Source organism: Eleutherodactylus coqui, chromosome 10 (assembly GCF_035609145.1).
Source record: "Eleutherodactylus coqui strain aEleCoq1 chromosome 10, aEleCoq1.hap1, whole genome shotgun sequence".
Classification (NCBI taxonomy): Eukaryota; Metazoa; Chordata; class Amphibia; order Anura; family Eleutherodactylidae; genus Eleutherodactylus; species Eleutherodactylus coqui.
In genome coordinates this window covers 75,785,272-75,806,509 of record NC_089846.1, presented here as the reverse complement: position 1 = coordinate 75,806,509, position 21,238 = coordinate 75,785,272, and the positions used below count along the sequence as shown (strand labels likewise).

The following is a 21,238-nucleotide window of genomic DNA, read 5'->3' as shown; positions in this document are numbered from 1 at the left end:
TCATTGGGGGACATAGCACCTACCCCTTTTTCGTTAAAGAGCGGTTGCTGGAACTTTCTGTTCTTCGGTCATTTATGGCGGAAAATTAGTCCAAAACATTATATGTTTGGTGTGTATAAAATGTATTGTTTATAATCGTACTCCCGCTGGCTGTTCCTACTGCTTGCATACAGATTGATTAGTTGAGTGCCTGCAGGGGGGATATAGCTGGTGGGAGGAGCTAACACTTTCTGCTTAGTGTCACCTCCTAGTGGCAGTGGCTATATCCCATGGTCTAGGCTGTGTCCCCCAATGAACGTGACGAGAAAGAGATTTTACGGTAAGTTATACCAAAAATATCGGTTTCTGCAATGCATATTTTTTTTATTTTGATCTGCCATTTTTCCCTATGGAGCATGCGTTTTATCGCAACGCAACCAACGTGCGTTGTGATTTTACCATTTGAAAGTCCCATTGACTCTTGCGATTTTATCGTGGGTGGGCGGCGATGCAAGATTATCTTTAAACAAAAAAAAAAACATCACTGGTGCTGAAAAATTGCAGTCAGCAAAGACGGGACTTTACCATTTTGCCTATTTTCTTGCGGTGAAAACGCGATTGCCCGTGTGAAGCTAGCATAAATGTATTTGTTTGCATTTTTGTGTGGTGTTTCTGTGGAATAGGTGTTGCGCATGTGCGTATTTAGCACCAATGCTCCCAGCGGTTGAAATGGCCAGTTAGTGTAAAGAGTTCAGGCATGCGCTCTTTGCCGATACACATGCACAGGAAAATAGAGCATGTTGCGTATTTTTTTGTGCAACTGAAATGCGCGCTCAAACTACGCGCATTTTAATAAACACATTAAAATCAATGGGTTCTGTTGTCTGCATATTACGTGAAAATCTAGTCACGTGAATCCGGCCTTAAACCAGCTTCACACGGGCACAAGAGCATTTGCACCATGGTGCATTTTTGCTTGTGTATTTTACTGTATTTATTGCACGCACCGCCAAAAACCCGCACAAGCATGCTCCCATTGATTTCAATGGGCACTTATTTCTTATGTGTTACTGTCGTGCGCAATATGCACAATAGAACATGCCACAGATTTTTGCGTGAACGAAATGTGCGCTCAAACTACATGCGTGAATGAACCCATTGGGTGTAATAGGTACTTCTCCCTGTGTAATGTGTACACAACTTTCTGCATGTGTAATTCATAGGGCAAATGCGTCCATGTGAATAAGCCCTTGCGTTGTATTAATCATCTTAATACTTTCACATACCCATAATGCATTTTTGTGAAACCAACGTAAGGTTATTGGCAGATGGAAGCTGGGAACTCTTTCCATTAAGGGGACTTCTCATTGCCCACAACTGCGGTACAAGAACCATGGATCATGCACTGTAAATCCCCTCCCCCGTTTTTGGCATACATTTAGAGGGGGTGGGGGAGTTATACGAGCATAATACATCGGCTCTGCCTCCAGCGACACGTCACCCCCACAGCAGTGCTCGCTGCCCTCACTATGACCAGAGCAGAAGCGGGCACAAGTTTCCGGGTTCTTATTCTTCAGGAGACAGATCTGTATATGTTGCATACTGTGATCTGAGAAGAGTTCTTGTACTTTATTACTTTACATTAAGAACGTTACAAGCCGCCGTGCAGCGAGACGGGGAGGAGGGTGTGGGGCCCATCATACAGGATGGTGATGACGCCTCAGAAGTTCGGTTTGTGTTTCTTCAGCTCGACCATCAAATGATGAAGATTAATTAATTCTGAACAAACTGGCAGATTTCTGAGAGGGGGCTGGGACAGAATCTTGTGAAACCGATGATAATACTGAATCAACTGTGTGAGCGCCCCCTGCAGGAGAGAAGCAGAATTAGTAAAAAAAAAACACTCTGAATTTACATATAGACATAAGAAATGTGAGCTGCTTTATATCTATAAATTACCATCAGCTCTTGGAAGGGAATGTCCTCCCTTGTGACCCCATGTCAGCTTTAGAAATCATAATCTCTGCTACTTAATTTTTGTAGGGGGTGGAGCTCCACGCCACAGCTACATGACCCAACTTCTGGCTGCCTGCAGCCACCACTAGTGGGGAGCTTGCTGCATACGCATTGTTTGAGTTCAATAGAAGGTGGGGGGTTCTCCTTCAACGAAGGTGTTCAAACAAACGCTGGACAAATATCTGTCTGGGATGATTTAGTGCACTGAGCAGGCGGTTGGACCCGATGACCCTGGAGGTCCCTTCCAGCTGTACCAGTCTATGATTCTATTCTATTCAGGATTTTGCAGTATAAGCTGCCAGGCCCACGTCACACTAGACGGGTGTGCTGGAGAGAGATGAATGTCTGCTAGATCAAGAACTTGCTTTTATCTTCTAGTGCAGTATTCCCCAACTCCAGTCCTCAGTGACCACCAACAGGTCATGTTTTCAGGATTTCCTCACTGGTCCACAGGTGATGCAATTATGGTCGGTGCCTCAGACATTGCCACAGGTGTTCTTACCAAAGGATATCCTGAAAACATGACCTGTTGGTGGTCCCTGAGGACTGGAGTTGGGGACCCCCTGTTCTAGTGTACTGAATGCTAATGATCCACCTCAAGTCACACAGGCATGCCACAGGAGCCATAAAATTCACACCCCTTTCCACCTCCCCCTGCTGCTGACATAAGTGCAAGTCGTGGCACTGCCCTTAGCCACAGCCAGAAATGGAACTGGACTCTGAGGTTGAGGTGCGCATTCGGGAAGCAGAGTTCAGTCGATCACGGCTTCTGGCACATGCGCAGTTAGGGCGTGCACATCTCGCCTGCAGCACGGATTTGTGTTTCCGGCTGTGGTAGAGGGTCGTGCCACTACCTGTGATGACATCGGGGGCAGAGGGAGACTACCAAGGCATGGAATGGGGCGTGAATAAAGGACAGGATGCAGTGACTCAGCCCGGGTCATTAACATACAGGGTGCCAGAAAATAAAAATTAAGTTTATAATCAAACCAGCATTATTCTCCTTTTTAACACAGGTCCAGTGAGTGTGAGGCGGGCCAGGTAGCAGCTTATACTGCAAAAGTCTGAAGAATCCCTTTAAAGGGGTCAGCCCATCCTGACACGTATAGTGTATCCACAGGATATCCTCTAAAGGTCTTGATAGCTCTGGAGGTGTGAGCTGCATCTTGAAGTCTGCTTGCCTTGGCCCAGCTATATGTGGTGGCCAGAAGTATGGAAGCAGCTGAGCAGGCTGGCTTAGAGCGCGTTCACACAAAGTGGGATGTAGGCTGCAGCAGTCGGCAACAGTATAGAGCACAATGCAAGTGAATGGGTCTTTAACAAACATTTATGTCTCCAGCATCTGTGAGGCCGTGTACAGCACACGGCCCCAGTATAGCCTATGAGGTCGTACACAGGGGTGGTTTTCACAAGGACTCATGGTATGTTCTATTCCTATCTGTTTCACAGGCAGGTAATAAATAGTACATTCCAGTACTTGTATGTGTGCGGTCCAATGTCCACAGGCTCTGCACACTGACATATGTGTGTGTTCTACTCATCAATCTTCCGAGTACAGATAGGCTTACAGCGGACAAACTCCGCGGGGCACAATAGACATACAGTGGGTTTTCAGGGCCGCAGCGTGTTCTATCTGTCATGTTAAAGTAACGAGTTCTCACTGCAGGTTTCATTCATTACAATGAGTAAATTCTGCAGCGGAAACCCAGTCTAAAATCTGCAAATGGCTTTACTGTGCTGTCTGCATCCCTACCTCCTGGAGAAGGGAATGGGAGCTACGGCAATAGGGTAGCACACACACGCCTGGCTACTTCCATCCTCCAGCTCCTTATTCAGAAAGATGGGAATACCCCTTTACATCGGCAGACTTGCTCACTTTCTGCTCTCACAGCTGCCATGTTTTACCTGTATGATGCTGGTGCCATTTTTAAAGTTGGTGAATGACCTCATGACATCCTGACTGAGCGTCTCCACCGCCTGCTTCCAAGTGGAAGAGAAGCCACGGACGAGCAGCGCTACACGTGCTAGAAAGAAAAAAGTAGATTGGTGAAGTATGGAGTTTCTGTCCTAGTAGTATGTTATGCCTTGGCGTCACCCACCTTCCTCACTCCGCAGCCGCTCCTGCTGCCCCTTCTCAATGAGAGCTTCAGATTCTTTTACAAAGGCGATCATTCCCCCGAAGGATGGCGACAAGATCTCTTCTATAAACTCCTGCTGGAGAAGCGCTGCGTCAGCCTACTGACTGAGAGTAGTAGAGAGCCGCTCGGAGAGTCACTGACCTGAGTCCGCGCACTGAGAAGTTGCTGAAAACTTTCCACTTCTTTACTATCAGAAGACGCCCGTTCCTTCAAATAACAATGAGAAAAGTAATGAAGGAAGGAGCGGCAGGGGCTTATAAAGAGGCGGGTAGTAATGGCGTCCTGCGCTCACCATCAGCACACTGAGCATCATGTCGTAGTTATTTATCAGGAAGATCAGCTGCTCCTTCCTCGAGGAGAACTCAGCCGCCATCCTCAGGACAAAATTCTCCACCTCCACCTGAAATAACAGCACAAGAGTGAAGTGAGGAGGAGAAAACTGAAAAACCCATGAAAGTCACAGTCTGCAGCACTCACCGGTACAGCAAGTACTCCGTGAACACATTATAAAGGTTGTAACCCTGCCTGGACTAAAAGCGTGCGGTCCATGTACTATTTACACTGAATGGCCCCTTTATTGGCATGCGGTCCATGTACTATTTACACTGAATGGCCCCTTTATTAGCGTTTCTATCATTCTCCCCGTGACCCCGGAGTGCTGCATAAAATCACGTGACAAGTTTTCCGTGGATCAGTTTCAGTGTGAATTCACATTAGATGGGAAAATCCAGCAATCTAAATGACTTCCAACGAGGCCGGTCATCGGTGCTAGACTAGCCGGGGTCTTACTGCCAACCGCGGGGGTTCTCTCATGTAACGGTATGAAAGGTATGCCAAAAATGGTGTGATCGAGAAAAAACATACAACGGAAGGGGATCCAGTGGGTGGAAACAACTTGCCACTGAAAGGGGTCAGAGGAGGATGTCAGAAATCGTTCTGAAGGCCTAGTGCTGCATTGTAAAGAGCAGCCCAATACAACGCTGGAGCTCCAACTAACGTGTCCATAAGCACAACTCCGTTCCCTAGCATGGATGGTATAACAGCAGATGACCAGTTCCAGCGCCATTGTGTCTGAGAAACAGAAAAACGAGACTCCAGCTGGTAAAAGTGCGCAAAACTTGTGTAACTGAGCAGCGGAAAAACATCTCCTGGTCATATGGATACAGATTTCTGTTGCCCCATGCTGATTGGGGAAGGGGGGTGTCAAAACTTGACGCAAGCAGCATGAATCGCTGACCCCTTCCTGTCAGCCGGTCAGAACATGTCAGAACCGCCATCTACTCTGCAGCAACCACAAGAAGCTTCCTGTCCGCAGGGGCCGATATTCCTGCTGAACCATTTCATCATCAGGTGGGATCTACATCATGACGAATTGCTGCAGTTCTGAAGGAGCTCCAACACTTAAATAGGGTCTCTAATAAGGTGGCCATTCAGTGTATATTGTGGCTGTGTCTTCTTGACTCGTGACCTTTGCTATATCCCGTCCCCCCAGCCCTCTGTGAAGGTACCTGCAGCTGCCCCAGGAGGAGGTTTGTCTTCTCATTTGGAAATGTCTGGTTTATGCTAACAATAGCCGACGAGAACTCTGCATAACGCCGTGTTATCTGCGAGGAAGAAAGAGAGAAGTCACATTCCCAATGTACGGAATTTTCATACATGTCCAGATTGATCCTTTACCGATCCTGCGGATAACTCATTACTACCAGCGGCCCCTTCTACTATTGAGTGGGTGACACCGATTTCACGGTACTTATGATCTCATAGATAAATGTAATAAATAACTTCCCAGGCGTCTCCCTTCACATATAAAGCACTGCTACTTAACAGTTACAAGGTCTTACATAGTGCGGTCTTGTGTCCAGGGTCCCCAGTCTCTGAGGGTCTGTGTTCCGGATGCTCTGTATATTCAGCTCCAAGATATACTGGAAGCGGGGCCACAACATGTCCAGCAGAGCATCCCAGTACCTGGTAAAGTACAACAGTAATTATTGGCATCAGGTCAGTCCCCTGCCATCACTGATCCGTCCGTGCCTGGTCCCCACCGGTCTTTACTACCAGTTAGCCAGCGATGATGTCACTGACACCAGGGCCATGTGACTACTGTAACCAGTCACTGACTCACCTCAGCCCGTGATTGGCTGCAGTGGTCACATGTCCTGGTGTCAGGATGTCATTGCTCTGTATATACTAGTGAAGATCAGCAGGGACCGGGTTCCAGCAGAACGAGACCGAGGAAGGGGTCTTCTTTTATACTGGTACTGCATGCTGAGTCCCTGGATAACCCCTTTAATTCTCTGGCATGAGTCATTAAAGGGGTTGGCCACATCAGGGTTAAATCAGAACAGTGTTTTTTAATAAGAATGTAAGCACTTATTAAGCGTATTACAACTGCTGTCCTGTTCTGTATTACTCAGGCCATGCTCCCAGCTTTACCAGCCTCCTCCTGACCATGGCTGCATATGTAGGGACATGGGACCAAAACGATCATTCAGCCTCCTGCAATGCAGCAGCGGTAGTCTCCTGTGTGCAGTTTGTTCCTATGGAGGAAACCGAGTGATGCTTTTGGTCACATGCAGCCATTATGATGGGGAGCAGTCAGAATGTGAAGAAGAGGCTGGACGAGCAGTAGAAATGGCAGAAGAAGAGGCCAGAAGTTCTCACCCTGCATGCTTCCAGAACGTACCTCCAGCTCTAATCTTCACACAGGCTGAAATGAGAACTGCAAACACTGTACATTTAGCTCCCACTTAAAGCTACTCTCGGCCAGGCGAGATTGTGGTTGGATAGTCTTCGCTTTAAAACAAGACCAAAATAGTGGCTCTAGACTTGTTCTAACTGGAGTTAGAGTCTTTACCAACATGAGCTGTGACAAGATGTTAGGGGGTTTAAACTCACAAATTGTAATAACAGGGTTTTCATTACTTACCATAAAGTTCATTTCTTGTCACGTTCATTGGTGGGCACATCAAGTCCTTGGGTATAGCTGTTGCCGCTAGGAGGCAACACCAAGCACAAAAGACTTACTGTATATACTCGAGTATAAGCCTAGTTTTTCAGCACTTTTTTTGTGCTGAAAAAGCCCCCCTTGGCTTATATTCGAGTCAGGGAAGGCTTAAAAAAAACCTCCATACTCGCCTCCCAGCCGGCGTCTGTGTCTCCGGCGGCGGTGCGGCAGGCTGTCATCCCCCGCCGTCCTCTTTGCTTGGCTCTGTCATTCCCCGCCGTCAGCGCTGTGTAAGTAAGAGCTGTGATTGGATCGAGCTCCAGCCAATCACAGCTGGTGCTCGATTATTCACAGCCAATCAAGCTGCTTTAGAATTCTTCCTGCTGTCATCTCCCTGCTCTGCTTTCAAATCCCCTGCCGTTAGTGCTGTGCAAGTAAGCGCTGTGATTGGCTGGCGCTCAATCCATTCACAGCACTTACTTACACAGCACTGACAGAGCCGAGCAGAGAGGAGAATTCAAGCAGCTTGTTGCAGAGAGGACGGCGGGGGATGACAGCGTGGGAAGCCCTCTGTAGTCCAGATGGTAAACTGCAGGGCCTAAATACCCCCAGCTTCTCCACACTTGTATAACTATCATTATTGATAACTGCACTGCGGAAATACTGCACAGTGTCCTTAGGGGAAATTTCTGTGGAAAATTCTGCAGCATTTCCACATCCAAAAAGCAGTCAAAATCTGCACTCTGTCTATTTTGAAGCAGCCCTGCCATCCCACAGCGGTCCCCAGCAGTGATAGCGACAGCCCACAGCGGTCCCCAGCAGTGATAGCGACAGCCCACAGCAGTCCCCAGCAGTGACAGCGACAGCCCACAGCAGTCCCCAGCAGTGACAGCGACAGCCCACAGCGGCCCCAGCAATAGTGACAGCGACAGCCCACAGCAATAGCGACGGCCCCCAGCAATGGCGACAGCCCACAGCAATAGCGACACCCCTCTGCGGCCGCCAGCAATAGCGACACCCCTCTGCGGCCGCCAGCAATAGCGACACCCCTCTGCGGCCGCCAGCAATAGCGACACCCCTCTGCGGCCGCCAGCAATAGCGACACCCCTCTGCGGCCCCCAGCAATAGCGACACCCCTCTGCGGCCCCCAGCAATAGCGACACCCCTCTGCGGCCTCCCCTTCACTCCCTCACTCACAGTTGTGGTGCAGCTCCCAGGGTCGGCGCGGTCCACTGGCCCGACGCTCCCAGCTTTGCCGCTGTCCTGTATGCCGGGGCCGCTGGGCAGGCTCTGCGCTACCTGTGCCAGCGCTCCCAGTCTTGGGCCATCTGCTCTCAGCCTCACCGCAGTCCTCCGCCCCCAGCCAATCAGAAGCTGGGGACGTAAATCAGTTAGGTGACAGGTGTATTATGTAGCCACCCCTTACTTCCAGTTGCAACATAATACACCAGTGCCCTCCAAGGAGATGTCGGGGAAGGGGGAGGATCCCGGCTGCACACTGACGTCACAGTGTGCGCCGGGATCGGCGCTGCTAGCAGCGCAGCTGGGTGAATGCTGGCAGGGAAGCCACGGACCCTGTCAGAATTCATAAGTGGTGAGCGGCCGATGGTGGCGCGTGCCAGTAGGGGGGCTCTGCGTGCCGCAGGTTCGCCACCACTGCTGTAGGTTATCAAAAAGAGGACAAGGAGTAACGCATGACTTCACAGCCTGTAATCATGGAACACATAGGTTTGCATAGATACTGTATACACAAAACGGTACATTTTTAAATCGAGACTATTTGCAAAGTTGCTTCATTTTTTATGCATTGGAGCAATTAAAAAAATGTTTGCATAACTGTACACACCCTCTAAATCAGATAACACATTGAAGGTCTCACTTGTCTATGGCGGGGATATCCCTCTTCTGAGCAATGCCCTTGAATCGCAGCACAATGTGTATACACAGGAAGATGGCGATACTGTCGTAGCAGTCAGACACGTAGGAGTCGATGTGCTTCTGAGGACGCAGGGTGAGAAAGTCCGGTCACACTAAGGCCTCATACTGAAGTCTACGCAGATCATAACATGGGGCTTTGGGAGAGAGGACTCAAAACTAGCGCAAAAGTGCAGCAGCTGCCCACAGCAACCAATCAGCTGACAGCTCTCTTGGATTACAAAAGCAGGGACCTGATTAGTTGCAACTTTCCCTTTGCATTACTTTTGAGGACTTTCAACCTGTGGATTATTGGGGTGAGGGATGATCAGCATTAACTCACCAGGAACATGGATAGCGTCCGGCCCATCACCGTATTGAACAAATCCTGAGCTGCCATTCCGCTCACCAGGAAGAAGTCCGACAAGAAGAGGAATTCTCGGCAGCTGTTGTCCAGGAGGGCATAGTGCTGACTGCGAAACAGGGACTCAAACGGGTACTGGGGAGAGAAGAAGGGGTGACAGACTATGAAACTAACACTCCACTCCCAATTGATAAACAAAATGGAGAACAGTTCGCTCTTTCCTACCCCGAACCCTCGTAAACATGTCCACAGGAAGATAAGAAGCTGCCAGGTATTTCTGGCACCGCTTATCTCTGGGAAACCAATATGGCAGGATGAAATCCAACATGCCCCTCCCATTGAAGACACTGGAGGATTATGCCCATCTAACCACAGACATCACATTGCAGGCGATGCCCAGTGTAAAAGCCACGTCCCATAACTGACAAACAACAATCCCCGGCACTTACTCTGACGTCGCTTCTCTGCGCCGTGTGCGGTACGATGATGGGACCCTCGAGCTCAGTCGGACCAATGATAGCAGCTCTGTTCCCGACCGTGAACACCGTGTTCTTATTCCGTAAAGCTGGCTTAGAAAAGAAGCGTGCCTCGTGGTTAAGGCAAATAAACGGAAGCCTCACGGCGGCTGAGCAGTGCCAAAGATGACTGAGGATCATGCAAACAGGAGGGAATGACGTGTGGTCAGATAGGGCAGAAACAGAGAAAGCTTTCAGCCCTCTCTACTGGACACTTGATTGTCTGACAGTCGGGCACCTGTCATGTGGCTGGCACAATTCTTCATGCATCGACTAGTCCGTTGCGCCATGCTTTTACATTCAGCATAATGAAGCTGCTTGAAGAGAGAGTCACCATTTTTTGCAGCCTCTCTGTGTAGTAGTTTGGGAGAAACTAGCAGCATATACCTAGAGAATTACAAGAAGTAGTCCTTGGTACTCATAAGCTACAGATAGTCCCACTCTCCAATCACTAATTGACAGCTGTCTGCCTGTGCATAGAGAGAGCTGTCATTGGCTAGAGGGCAAGGTGGGTGTGGCTAGCCTGAGATTCATGAATATTCACGATTAGTTCTGTGTGGCTGGTGATAATAAAATTCAGGTTTCTCCCAAATTCCTGCACAGATCCCCCACAAGAGACACATCACTGTAATCAGTGTGCCAGGAACTATCTTATGGTGCTCAGAGGGCCTCAAAAAGTTGGTGACAGAGTCCTTTTAATGGCCTCTGTAAAGACACATATTGATGGTTGTTAAAAGGGGCTTTCCAAACAGCGTCCGCTGTTAAGTGTCGGGATACGCCGGGGTCCGGAGGAAGCCATTGCTGCGATCTCTGTGTAGTGGCCGGCACAGCTCTGAAATTAATTGGACCCCAGCCTGCAATTACAAACAGCTCCCATTGATATCAATGAGAGCTGCGCCTGCAATTACGAGCACCAGCCGCTACACAGGGGCTAGAACAGCGGCTTCTGCTCCTATCCCGGCACTGACAGCAGGCGCTGCCTGGAAAACCCCTTTAAGGTAGAACTTAAATCTTTTAAAAACGTTTGACATGTCATAGTGACACACCAGTAGTTTTGATCAGTGGGAGTGCAGATGCGGAGCCCCCCAACAATTGCTAAGACGAATGGGCAAAAGCTTTCAATGACAGAAACAGCTGAACAAGCATAGCGCTCAGCTGAGTGCTTCTGCCCATTTACTTTAGTGATCATGGGGGTCTCAGCACCTGGACCCTCAGCAATCAAGACTTCTGACATGTTAATAAGAAATGGCAAAAGTTTTTAAAAGTTAAGTTACCCTTTAAGTGGTCAATCCATATAAAAGGCAGCAGTGAACATCAGATGTGAGCGGCAGGATATCTTTTTTGGCCGTGTCTTCAATGCCCATCAAGTCGTCTTTCTCTGCAACTTCTTCGTACTAAAAGAAGACAAAAAAAAAAGAGACATCATGAGACACAGAGATGGGTACCCATTCTAATCCCCTCACCGTATACACAGCATGGTGTATGTAATCCTAGTGGACACAGAGGCTACAGTCCGTGCATCGGTCCCTTGTATCACCTCCATGGAATAAATGTATAGTGCTACAAAAATGACATCAGTCATGTGACCCTTATGTGTCCTATGACTCACGTCACGTCACCCATACACCGACTCCATGCTTCACGGATGCGTTCTGTGTATTCTCTCATCGCATGCCCTACGCCATATAAATGGGGGCTCACATGAGGGAATATAACGCCACGTTTAGTACTAGAGCCGGGCTCTACCCCACTTATTGCTGCGAATAACAACTAATCAGAAACACATTTTGAAGACGGTTTCTGTGCTGCTTGTCTGACGTTTCTCTCCTCACCTGCACTTTCATCAGGCGGCTGGTATAAGACTTGAAGTACGAAGAGTAGACTTTGCTCATAGTCTCCACATATTCATCCTGGACCTCCTGAGCAACAGATCGCTCGTTCCCCAGGAGGAACTGATAGAAAAACCTGCAAGTAAGGTATATATTTGTATATAAACTGATAGAGCCATTAGAATGACAGTGTTGCATTGGAGGGGAGATGTGACTGGTGGACAGTGCCAGCCTTATGTTAGATGGCACCCTATGCACCCCCTCACCTCACTCTTTCATTTAAAAAATGCTAGATATTGCACTGATAGGCAGTCTGCCTGGATGCTACATGTGCAGAAAGCATTCTGTTCAGTGAATACTGTACCAGAACCAAGCTCAGTACATACATACAGCACCAGAACCAAGCTCAGTACATAAATACGGACCCAGAACCAAGCTCAGTACATAAATACGGACCCAGAACCAAGCTCAGTACATAAATACGGACCCAGAACCAAGCTCAGTACATAAATACGGACCCAGAACCAAGCTCAGTACATAAATACGGACCCAGAACCAAGCTCAGTACATAAATACGGACCCAGAACCAAGCTCAGTACATAAATACGGACCCAGAACCAAGCTCAGTGCATAAATACGGACCCAGAACCAAGCTCAGTGCATAAATACAGGCCCAGAACCAACCTCCGTGCATAAATACAGGCCCAGAACCAACCTCAGTGCATACATACAGGCCCAGAACCAACCTCAGTGCATACATACAGGCCCAGAACCAACCTCAGTGCATACATACAGGCCCAGAACCAACCTCAGTGCATACATACAGGCCCAGAACCAACCTCAGTGCATACATACAGGCCCAGAACCAACCTCAGTACATACATACAGGCCCAGAGCCAACCTCAGTACATACACACAGCACCAGAACCAACCTCAGTACATACATACAGCACCAGAGCCAACCTCAGTACATACACACAACACCAGAACCAACCTCAGTACATACATACAGGCCCAGAACCAACCTCAGTACATACATACAGCACAAGAACCAACCTCAGTACATACACACAGCACCAGAACCAACCTCAGTACATAAACACAGCACCAGAACCAACCTCAGTACATACATACAGCACCAGAACCAACCTCAGTACATACACACAGCACCAGAACCAACCTCAGTACATACATACAGCACCAGAACCAACCTCAGTACATACATACAGCACCAGAACCAACCTCAGTACATACATACAGCACCAGAACCAACCTCAGTACATACACACAACACCAGAACCAACCTCAGTACATACATACAGCACCAGAACCAACCTCAGTACATACACACAGCACCAGAACCAACCTCAGTACATAAATATAGGCCCAGAACCAACCTCAGTACATAAATATAGGCCCAGAACCAAGCTCCGTACATAAATACAGGCCCAGAACCAGCCTCAGTACATAAATACAGCATGAACAAATCTCAGTAGATAAATACAGCTACAGAACTAAGCAAGTGTGTTTCGGAAATGCCGATGGGCTGAGAGTGGCAAATTATAACATCAGAGACAAGGAGACAGAGTCAGCAGGAGGATTCATGTAGCTCCACACGATGGTGTTGCATGGAGGAAGAAGACCATATGGCTGAGTGAACCCGTATCGCCCTCAGCCTACATCCGTCGGGCGCCCCCCTTCAAGCTGGTGATCGGCGCCCTGCGCAGCAGCATGGGTTGCATGCAGCTAAGGTCGGCCATGCTGGTGCACAGCGTTTACTGTACAGGGATGTGTCGTGAGCAAAACTGGAGGGGACAATCACTTAAAAGTAGTGCATGCTGGGACACGTAATAGACTGAGCAATACAGGGGATGTTTAACCCCTTAGTGACGGAGCTTTTTTGCTTTTTTCCATTTTTGTTTTTTCCTACTCCCTTTTAAAAAATCGTAGCTCCTTTATTTATCCATTGACGTCGCTGTATGTGGGCTTGTTTTTTGCGGACGAGTTGTATTTTCAATGGCACTATTTATTGTACCATAGAATTTACTGAAAAACTTTTTAAAAATTCTTAGCGGAGAGAAATGGAAAAAAACTGACATTCCACCATCTTTCGGTGCATCCTATTTCTACGACGCACAAATTGCAACAAAAACGACCTGATATTTTTATTCTATGGGTCAGTACGATTGCTACGATACCAAACTTGTATAGTATTTTTTTTGCTGTAGTACTTTTATTTTTTTTTTTAAAGATATTTAATTTTTTTCAATTATTTTCTGCGGTCGTTTTGTGCACGCAATACCTTTTTTTTATTTTTTTGTCGACGTAGTTGAGCAAGGGCTCATTTTTTGCGGGATGTCCTGAAGTTTCCGATAGTATCAATTTGGAATACATACGACTTTTTGATCGCTTTTTATTGTGTTTTTTCTGGGAGACAGGGTAACTAAAAAAGTGTATTTCTGGCGTTCTTTATTTTTCTTTTCAGACGACGTTCACCGTGCGGGAAAAATAATGCACTACTTTGATAGATCGGACTTTTACGGACGCGGCAATATCAAATACATATTTTTATTTTATGATTTTGATTTTTTAATAATAGATATGGCAAAAGGGGGGTGATTTAAACTTTTCTAACTTTTTTTTTTTAACAATTAAAAAAACTATATTATTTTTTTTACTTTACTTTGAAGTCCCCCTGGGGGACTTTAACATGCGATGATTTGATTGCTCCTGCAGTATGACATAATGCTATAGCATTACGTCATACTGCTTTTTTACAGGCAGTCTTTCAAGCCACCCTGTGTGGATGGCTTGATAGGCAGTCTGCTAAGGCAGCCCTGGGGCCATTCATTAGGCCCCCGGCTGCCATGACACCTGCACGGCTCCCCCGATCTCACCGCGGGGGGGCCGTGCAGGACCCCCGAACAGCGTTCGGGGGATTTAAATGCCGCTGTCAGAATTGACAGCGGCATTTAAAGGGTTAATAGCCGCGATCGGCCGAACGCAGCTATTGCCCGCGGGTGTCAGCTGTAATAAACAGCTGATGCCCGTGCTGTATGGAGGGAGATAGCGCCGCTACCTCCCTCCATACACGTCCTGCAACAGCAGGACGTAGTTTTACGATAGGGCTGTCACTAAGGGGTTAATGGCATCAGGCACCTGCAATCTCCCTCTTCTAGAACTGGTCGTATGACAATACTACCGGCAACAAATGAAGTGCGAGGAAAAGAAGCCATCTTGGCAATAAGAGTCGTATATATCCCAACACGCAGCGTGCCATCATAAACTCACCGGTATTTGAGCAGTGCATTCTGGGGGATCTGGTAATTGGTCATAGGTTTCCGGAAGGAGTAGATCTTTTGCAGAATGAACTCACGAACTTTAGCAACAGCCTGAAATGCAGAAGAGAAGCCTCATAACCAGGAGGACTAGACAGATATACAGCAGGGAGGCCTGCGCTCCGCTGACTGCACCTATATACACTGTATACACAATTGGCTGCTGTCAGCGGCTCCGTATACAGGCAGCGTCCTCCACCACATTCAGGACATGTTGCTTTCCCCCACAACTAGTGGATGTCAGACAAGCAACATAAACTGAGAGATGAGACGGACCTTTATCTTGAGCTTGTGCAGAGTCTCCTGTACGTCTCCGCAGGCCTGCGTGTCCCGGAACGCCTGCTCCTTCACGTAATTGATCTTGTTGTTCAGTTCCTGTAGCTGTTCCACAAACTGCTGCTCTGTGACTGGGACGTCCAGGATGACACTGCAAGAGAGACAAATGGGTGTGTGCCACCACCGCATGTCAGAGCTGTCCATGTGTGTGTGCCACCAACGCATGCCAGAGCTATCCCCAGCTGTCCGTGTGTGTGCCACCAATACATGCCTGAGCTGTCCCCGGCTGTCCGTGTGTGTGTGCCACCACCACATGCCAGAGCTGTCCCCGACTGTCCGTGTGTGTGTGCCACCACCGCATGCCAGAGCTGTCCCCAACTCTCCGTGTGTGTGTGCCACCACCGCATGCCAGAGCTGTCTCCAGCTGTCCGTGTGTGTGCCACCACCGCATGCCAGAGCTGTCCCCAGCTGTCCGTGTGTGTGTGTGCCACCACCGCATGCCAGAGCTGTCCCCAGCTGTCCGAGTGTGTGTGTGCCACCACCGCATGCCAGAGCTGTCCCCCGCTGTCCGTGTGCCACCACCGCATGCCAGAGCTGTCCCCCGCTGTCCGCGTGTGTGTGCCACCACTGCATGCCAGAGCTGTCCCCAGCTGTCCGTGTGTGTGTGCCACCACTGCATGCCAGAGCTATCCCCAACTGTCTGTGTGTCTGTGCCACCACTGCATGCCAGAGCTGTCCCTAGCTGTCCGTGTGTGGGTGCTACCGTTGTATGCCAGAGCTGTCCCCAACTGTCTGTGTGTCTGTGCCACCACTGCATGCCAGAGCTGTCCCTAGCTGTCCGTGTGTGGGTGCTACCGTTGTATGCCAGAGCTGTCATCAGCTGTGTGTGTTCCACTGTTGCATGCCAGAGCTTTCACTGGCTGTCCATGTGTGTGTGTGTGTGTGCCACCAGAACTGCCAGAGCTGTCCCGAACTGTCCGTGTGTGGTTACTACCATTGCATGCCAGAGCTGTCCCCAACTGTCCGTGTGTGGGTGCTACCATTGCATGCCAGGGCTGTCATCGGCTGTCCGTGTGTGTGCCACTATTGAATGCCAGAGCTGTCACTGGCTGTCCATGTGTGTGTGTGCCACCCACCAGAACTGCCAGAGCTGTCCCCAGCTGTCCGTGTGTGTGTTCCACCAGAACTGCCAGAGCTGGCACTGGCTGTCTGTGGGTGTCTTTGGGATCACTATTGGCAGTCTGTGGGTGTCTCTATGATCCTAGGATGTCTACACTGTCACTGACGGTCTGTGGGTGACATCGAGGTTATGGGCTGTCTGTGTTCTTGTTATCATTGTGTCACTGACTGTCATTACATGTTTAAACAAAAGCTGTCTGCACTGCCACCGGCTGTATGAAGGTGTCTTTGTAGTCACCGGCTATATGTGCTGTCATCGGTTACCTGTGGGTGTCATTGTGGCCACTGGTTGTATGGGCCGTCACTGGCTGTCTGTGCGTGTCATTGTGATCACCAGTTGTCTGTGGATGTCTTTGTGGTCACCGGCTGTCTGTGGGTGTCTTTGTGGTCACCGGCTGTCTGTGGGTGTCTTTGTGGTCACCGGCTGTCTGTGGGTGTCTTTGTGGTCACCGGCTGTCTGTGGGTGTCTTTGTGGTCATCGGTTATCTGTGGGTGTCTTTGTGTCACCGGGTGTCTGCGCTGTCCCCACTTCTGAGATCAGCGGGTGACTGTGCCATCAGCAGGCGTCTCAGCATGTGCATACTATCTCCATACCTGATCATGGTGTTGGGGATGATCAGCTCGTCCACCAGCTCGCTCAGCTCACTCCTCACCGTCTGGCGGTTTTTCAGCTTTATGTTCATGGCCAGCGACATCTCCTGTAAGGACTGGATCTCGGAGCTGATGGAGCTGAGGTCAGACTGGAAGCCGCCCAGCATGAGGCCCATCCTCTGGGGAAGCAATGCATGCAGTTAACGATAAACACAAGTCACAAAAGGGGGAAGAAGGAGACGTTGCAGCAAAGACCGGACTGTAGAGAGGCTGCCATCAACATCCACACGAATGCAGCGCTGCTCCTGAGACCTAAAGCTCCACGGGATGCTGTCATCTCACATCGACTCCTGAGATCTGATCACTCCGAACAGGACAAAGCCTGAGGCTGCACCACTGAGACCCTCAGCACCAATTTCTGTGCAGTGACCTGTTCTCACAGTAGTCTCTCAGTAGTGCAGCCTCAGGCTTTTGGAATCAGATCTCATCGTGGACACGTAAGTCAGCGCCTGCGGATACAGCAGCGCGGTTGTACCTCTAGGATGGCGTCGCAGGCGATGATCTGGTTATGGAGGGAGGCGATGTTCTGACTTTGCTGTATATCTAGAAACAAGCTAAGAAAAACCAAGAAGAGACAGGGAGGTGAGGGGACGCTCGGCCCGCGGGCGCTGAAGGATACAATCTTTGATGGACACGTGTTCTATCTGCTGCAGCTCCATCTCCACCTGCTTAGAGTATTGTCTGAGGTCGACACCCTGAGAGCGATGGCGGACGAACCCGCAGGGACGAAGGGGAGAAGCACAGAGAAAGAGATATTAATTATTAACAGGTTAGCAAATCACATATATCGTATCTCCATTCAGTGAGAGCAAGCGGAGGTCTTACAAAAGAGAGAAGATATGAAGTACAAAGTACATTAGAAAATTGCTACACTTTTCATTATACAGTTATTAAATGTGTCCAGGGACCTGTGGGAGGAAGGGAGGGACAACATATTACCTGACGAACCTAATCTGCGCCATTCCGCCATGGATCTGCTGGTTCCATCTTTCGTCTTCCAGCATATCTCTGATTACATGATGCACGCAGTGCGCTGATAGTGTCTCAGGGTACGATCAACTGACAAAATCCAATATGGATTTTCCTGCATGGATTCTGCCGCAGGTATGTAAACATTTGGCTGCTGATGGCACAGTCACACGGATTTGGCCCTTTTCAACGAAAAAATCCACATACGGTATTCCAAATGCGAATTCTGCAGGAAGCGGTTACTGAATTTCTTTCTGCACGCTGATTTGAAATCTACGTATGGGAAAAAATCTGTACCATATAGATTACATCACGGGTTCCCATCGAGTGTAATGGGATGTAGATCTGCTGCAGGTAGTGCGGTATGAACATCCCCTTAGACTACACCTGCTCTGTCATTGGCCAAAGCTGCTCACATCAACGGTGCTGGCCAATCCACAAGCAGTGCGCAGCGCTGGGTGAGAGGAGAGCTGCGGCCATCTTGGAAGACTGAAGAAGGCCCGGGAATTGGTAGATTTGTGGCAGAATGGCACAAACGGAGTTCGTCAAGCAGTAATACTCCCTCTTCCAGTCCCAGGACACACTTTGTCGCGTTAAGCTTCATCTGTATGCTACTCACCGTCTTCAAGGCTTCCTGGACAAGAGCGTCCTCCAGGTTCTCCTGAATGTGAACTGCGTGGAGAGAGGTCAGTGGGCGACAGATACGTAGAAATAGACATAAGAGTACAGCTAAGGAAAGGGTTAAAAGACTGTGGCCACCACCAGGCGAAAACCCCGTGGCCTCCCACATGACGCAACGGTGGATGTGAGTAATAGTGACCTTCATCTATGAAGCTGATTCCATAGAAGAATGATTACAGATGGCCAAAAACATGGTGGACACAATGTGGTCATCAGCTGAGCTTCGAGATCCTCCTTCAAGCGCAGAAACGGCTTGGACCCCGATGCAACATCTCCACGCCCCCCCCCCCCTCCCCGTCACTATACTGTAATGCTAGAGGAATCCTATAGGGGGCAATGGCAGGTGTAGAAGAATACAGGGAGATGGGCACAATGGTCCGATACTCACTGCTCACTGTGTCCAACGTCAGGTCATCAGAGGTCAAGTCAAGATCCCCGAGATTCAGGGCCAAGTCCTCCATCTGGAAGGAGATGGGTAGAATTCAGTGCAGCAGATACGGCGTGGGGTGTCACAATGGTGGTATGGGGGGGATGCCAAATGTATGACAATGGCGTCACGTGACAGGATACATTCCACACCACTCTGTAGACAATACTGTAGCATCTTTAGAGGTCCCAGGAGAGCAGCCGGCCCATAGGCCCCACTAGGGATGTTTGGCGAGGTGGGAACGTCCGTTTAGCTGCTGTTTGATGGGACGCTCTGCCACTTGCCATTTCAGTTATATCTCTGCTTGCTGTCACTGGACTGGAACATTCTTGTTTACATTCAGAAGCCTAAAGAGCCTCGTCATCCGGTTGTCAGAACACAATGTAAGTGGATGTTGGTGCAGACAATGTCGTAGTGTTATACAAAGTACGGATCGGGTGCCACGGCTGGTGGAGTCTGTCCGCTGTGTAAATGAGGGGAGAGGAGTCAGCGGCACGCGTGACGGACGGCGCACACATTTCTTCGGTCTCAGTGTATATACTGCGCAGGCGAGGTGGCATCTGCGCTACGTCCTCCGGGACACCTGTGGTGGGTAGTTTACTTACATAAGGCTGCTGGGGAAGAAAGACACTGCCGGACAGCCGACAGTGCAACCGCATTGCGCAGGATGTACTGAGGCTGAAGGAAGTGCGCGCCCGCCCGTCACATCACCTACTGCTAACTCCTCTCCCTTCATTTACACAGCTGGCAGACTCCAGCGCCCGATGCCTACCTTGTTTGGCGCTATGGCATTGTCTGCGCCAAAATCCGCTGTGAAGCCCCCTTAGGCCTCCTTCCCACGAGCGTGACGGGCTCCGCCGCGTAATATTCCGCTGCGAAGCCCGTCACGGCGCCCCCCAGAGCCCCTATACTTACCTGCGGGAGATAGCGTGAAATCGCTTCCCTGCCCACCGCCGCCGCGTCACCGCCCACCGCCGCGTCACCGGCCGTGTCACGTGCACGGCCGGCCGTGTCACGTGACGCGGCCGGCCGCGTCATATGGCGTCATATGACGCGCGGCGGTGGGCGGGAAAGCGTTTTTTCACGCTATCTCCCGCTGGTTGCAGCGGGAGATAGCGTGAACGGACGGCTTCCATTGACTGCAATGGAAGCCGTCAGTGCGTACAGCCCGTCCTCACCCGCAGAAAATAGAGCATGCTGCGGGTGAGGACGGGAGAAATCGCGGTGCGTAATTCCGCGGTGGAATTACGCATCGTGAGCATTGTGCTATTAGGTTCAATAGAACCTAATAGCTGCGTGCAACGCAGCGGATTTTCGCCGCGAATTACGCGGCGGAAATCCGTTCGTGGGAAGGAGGCCTTAGAGTACGCTCACATGTAGAGGGAATACTTGGGGATTTATACTGCTCCCCAGCGGCCTGTAGGGGGCGCAGTGCCGCTTGTCAGAAGTGGTGTCACCTGACTAGAGGCCGGCGGGGAGCACTGACAGCCTGAGAGCTTCGCAGGGGCGCTGTCTGCTGGCATCAGCGCGGGGCACAACGTCCACACACGCGGTTCTGGATTTTGACTCCGTTTTCGAGGTGGAGGTGCAGCAGAATTTGCCCTGGAGATCCCCAGCAGCTCCGCTACGTCCAACCTGCCCTACAGCTGCGGACGTCGTCATGGCAACAGGAGGGGCACTGCCATTATACTCTTCACAAGGCTGGCAGTCACATAAACGCCCTTTAAATCTTCTATACCGCAGGCTCTGATGGGACTTGTAGTTCCACTTCACCTGCTTGTAGTATTAGAGGCCTCATCTCCCCAAGCAGCCGACCAAGGATACCGTAAGTATGGGTAACCCCCATCACCTCACCTCAGCCATCTCTGGGAGCTCTGGACGCTGCAAAACCCAGCAGATGCCCACTTCCGGTTCTGCTTCCGGGTTCCAGACTACAATTCCCAGAATCCCTCGCGAACCCATTGGCCGGACGTGACGTAGGGCAACCTGTATAAATAAAGAGGCACGTCACTTCCGTT

At 49.7% G+C, this 21,238-nt stretch overlaps 1 protein-coding gene across 2 annotated transcripts; it reads right to left on the bottom strand.

The window, feature by feature from the left end:
* Window positions 1–1,587: 1,587 nt before the first annotated feature.
* Window positions 1,588–21,200, bottom strand: VPS52 (VPS52 subunit of GARP complex). Of its 2 annotated transcripts, none has more exons than XM_066581314.1 (20): window positions 21,075–21,200; window positions 19,182–19,254; window positions 18,732–18,784; window positions 17,763–17,838; window positions 17,619–17,686; window positions 17,087–17,262; window positions 15,314–15,464; window positions 14,991–15,091; window positions 11,703–11,835; window positions 11,207–11,264; window positions 9,805–9,938; window positions 9,335–9,490; window positions 8,957–9,075; window positions 5,975–6,098; window positions 5,642–5,737; window positions 4,426–4,533; window positions 4,275–4,340; window positions 4,095–4,206; window positions 3,901–4,019; window positions 1,588–1,846 (listed from the first exon to the last, which is right to left on the bottom strand). In XM_066581314.1, the coding sequence occupies exons 1-20, from the start codon at window positions 21,180–21,182 to the stop codon at window positions 1,700–1,702; spliced, it is 2,178 nt and encodes a 725-aa protein (XP_066437411.1). In that variant the 5' UTR covers window positions 21,183–21,200; the 3' UTR covers window positions 1,588–1,699. The 2 variants fall into 2 exon arrangements, with proteins under 2 accessions (XP_066437411.1, XP_066437412.1); XM_066581315.1 differs by having other exon boundaries at window positions 20,994–21,101.
* Window positions 21,201–21,238: the final 38 nt, after the last annotated feature.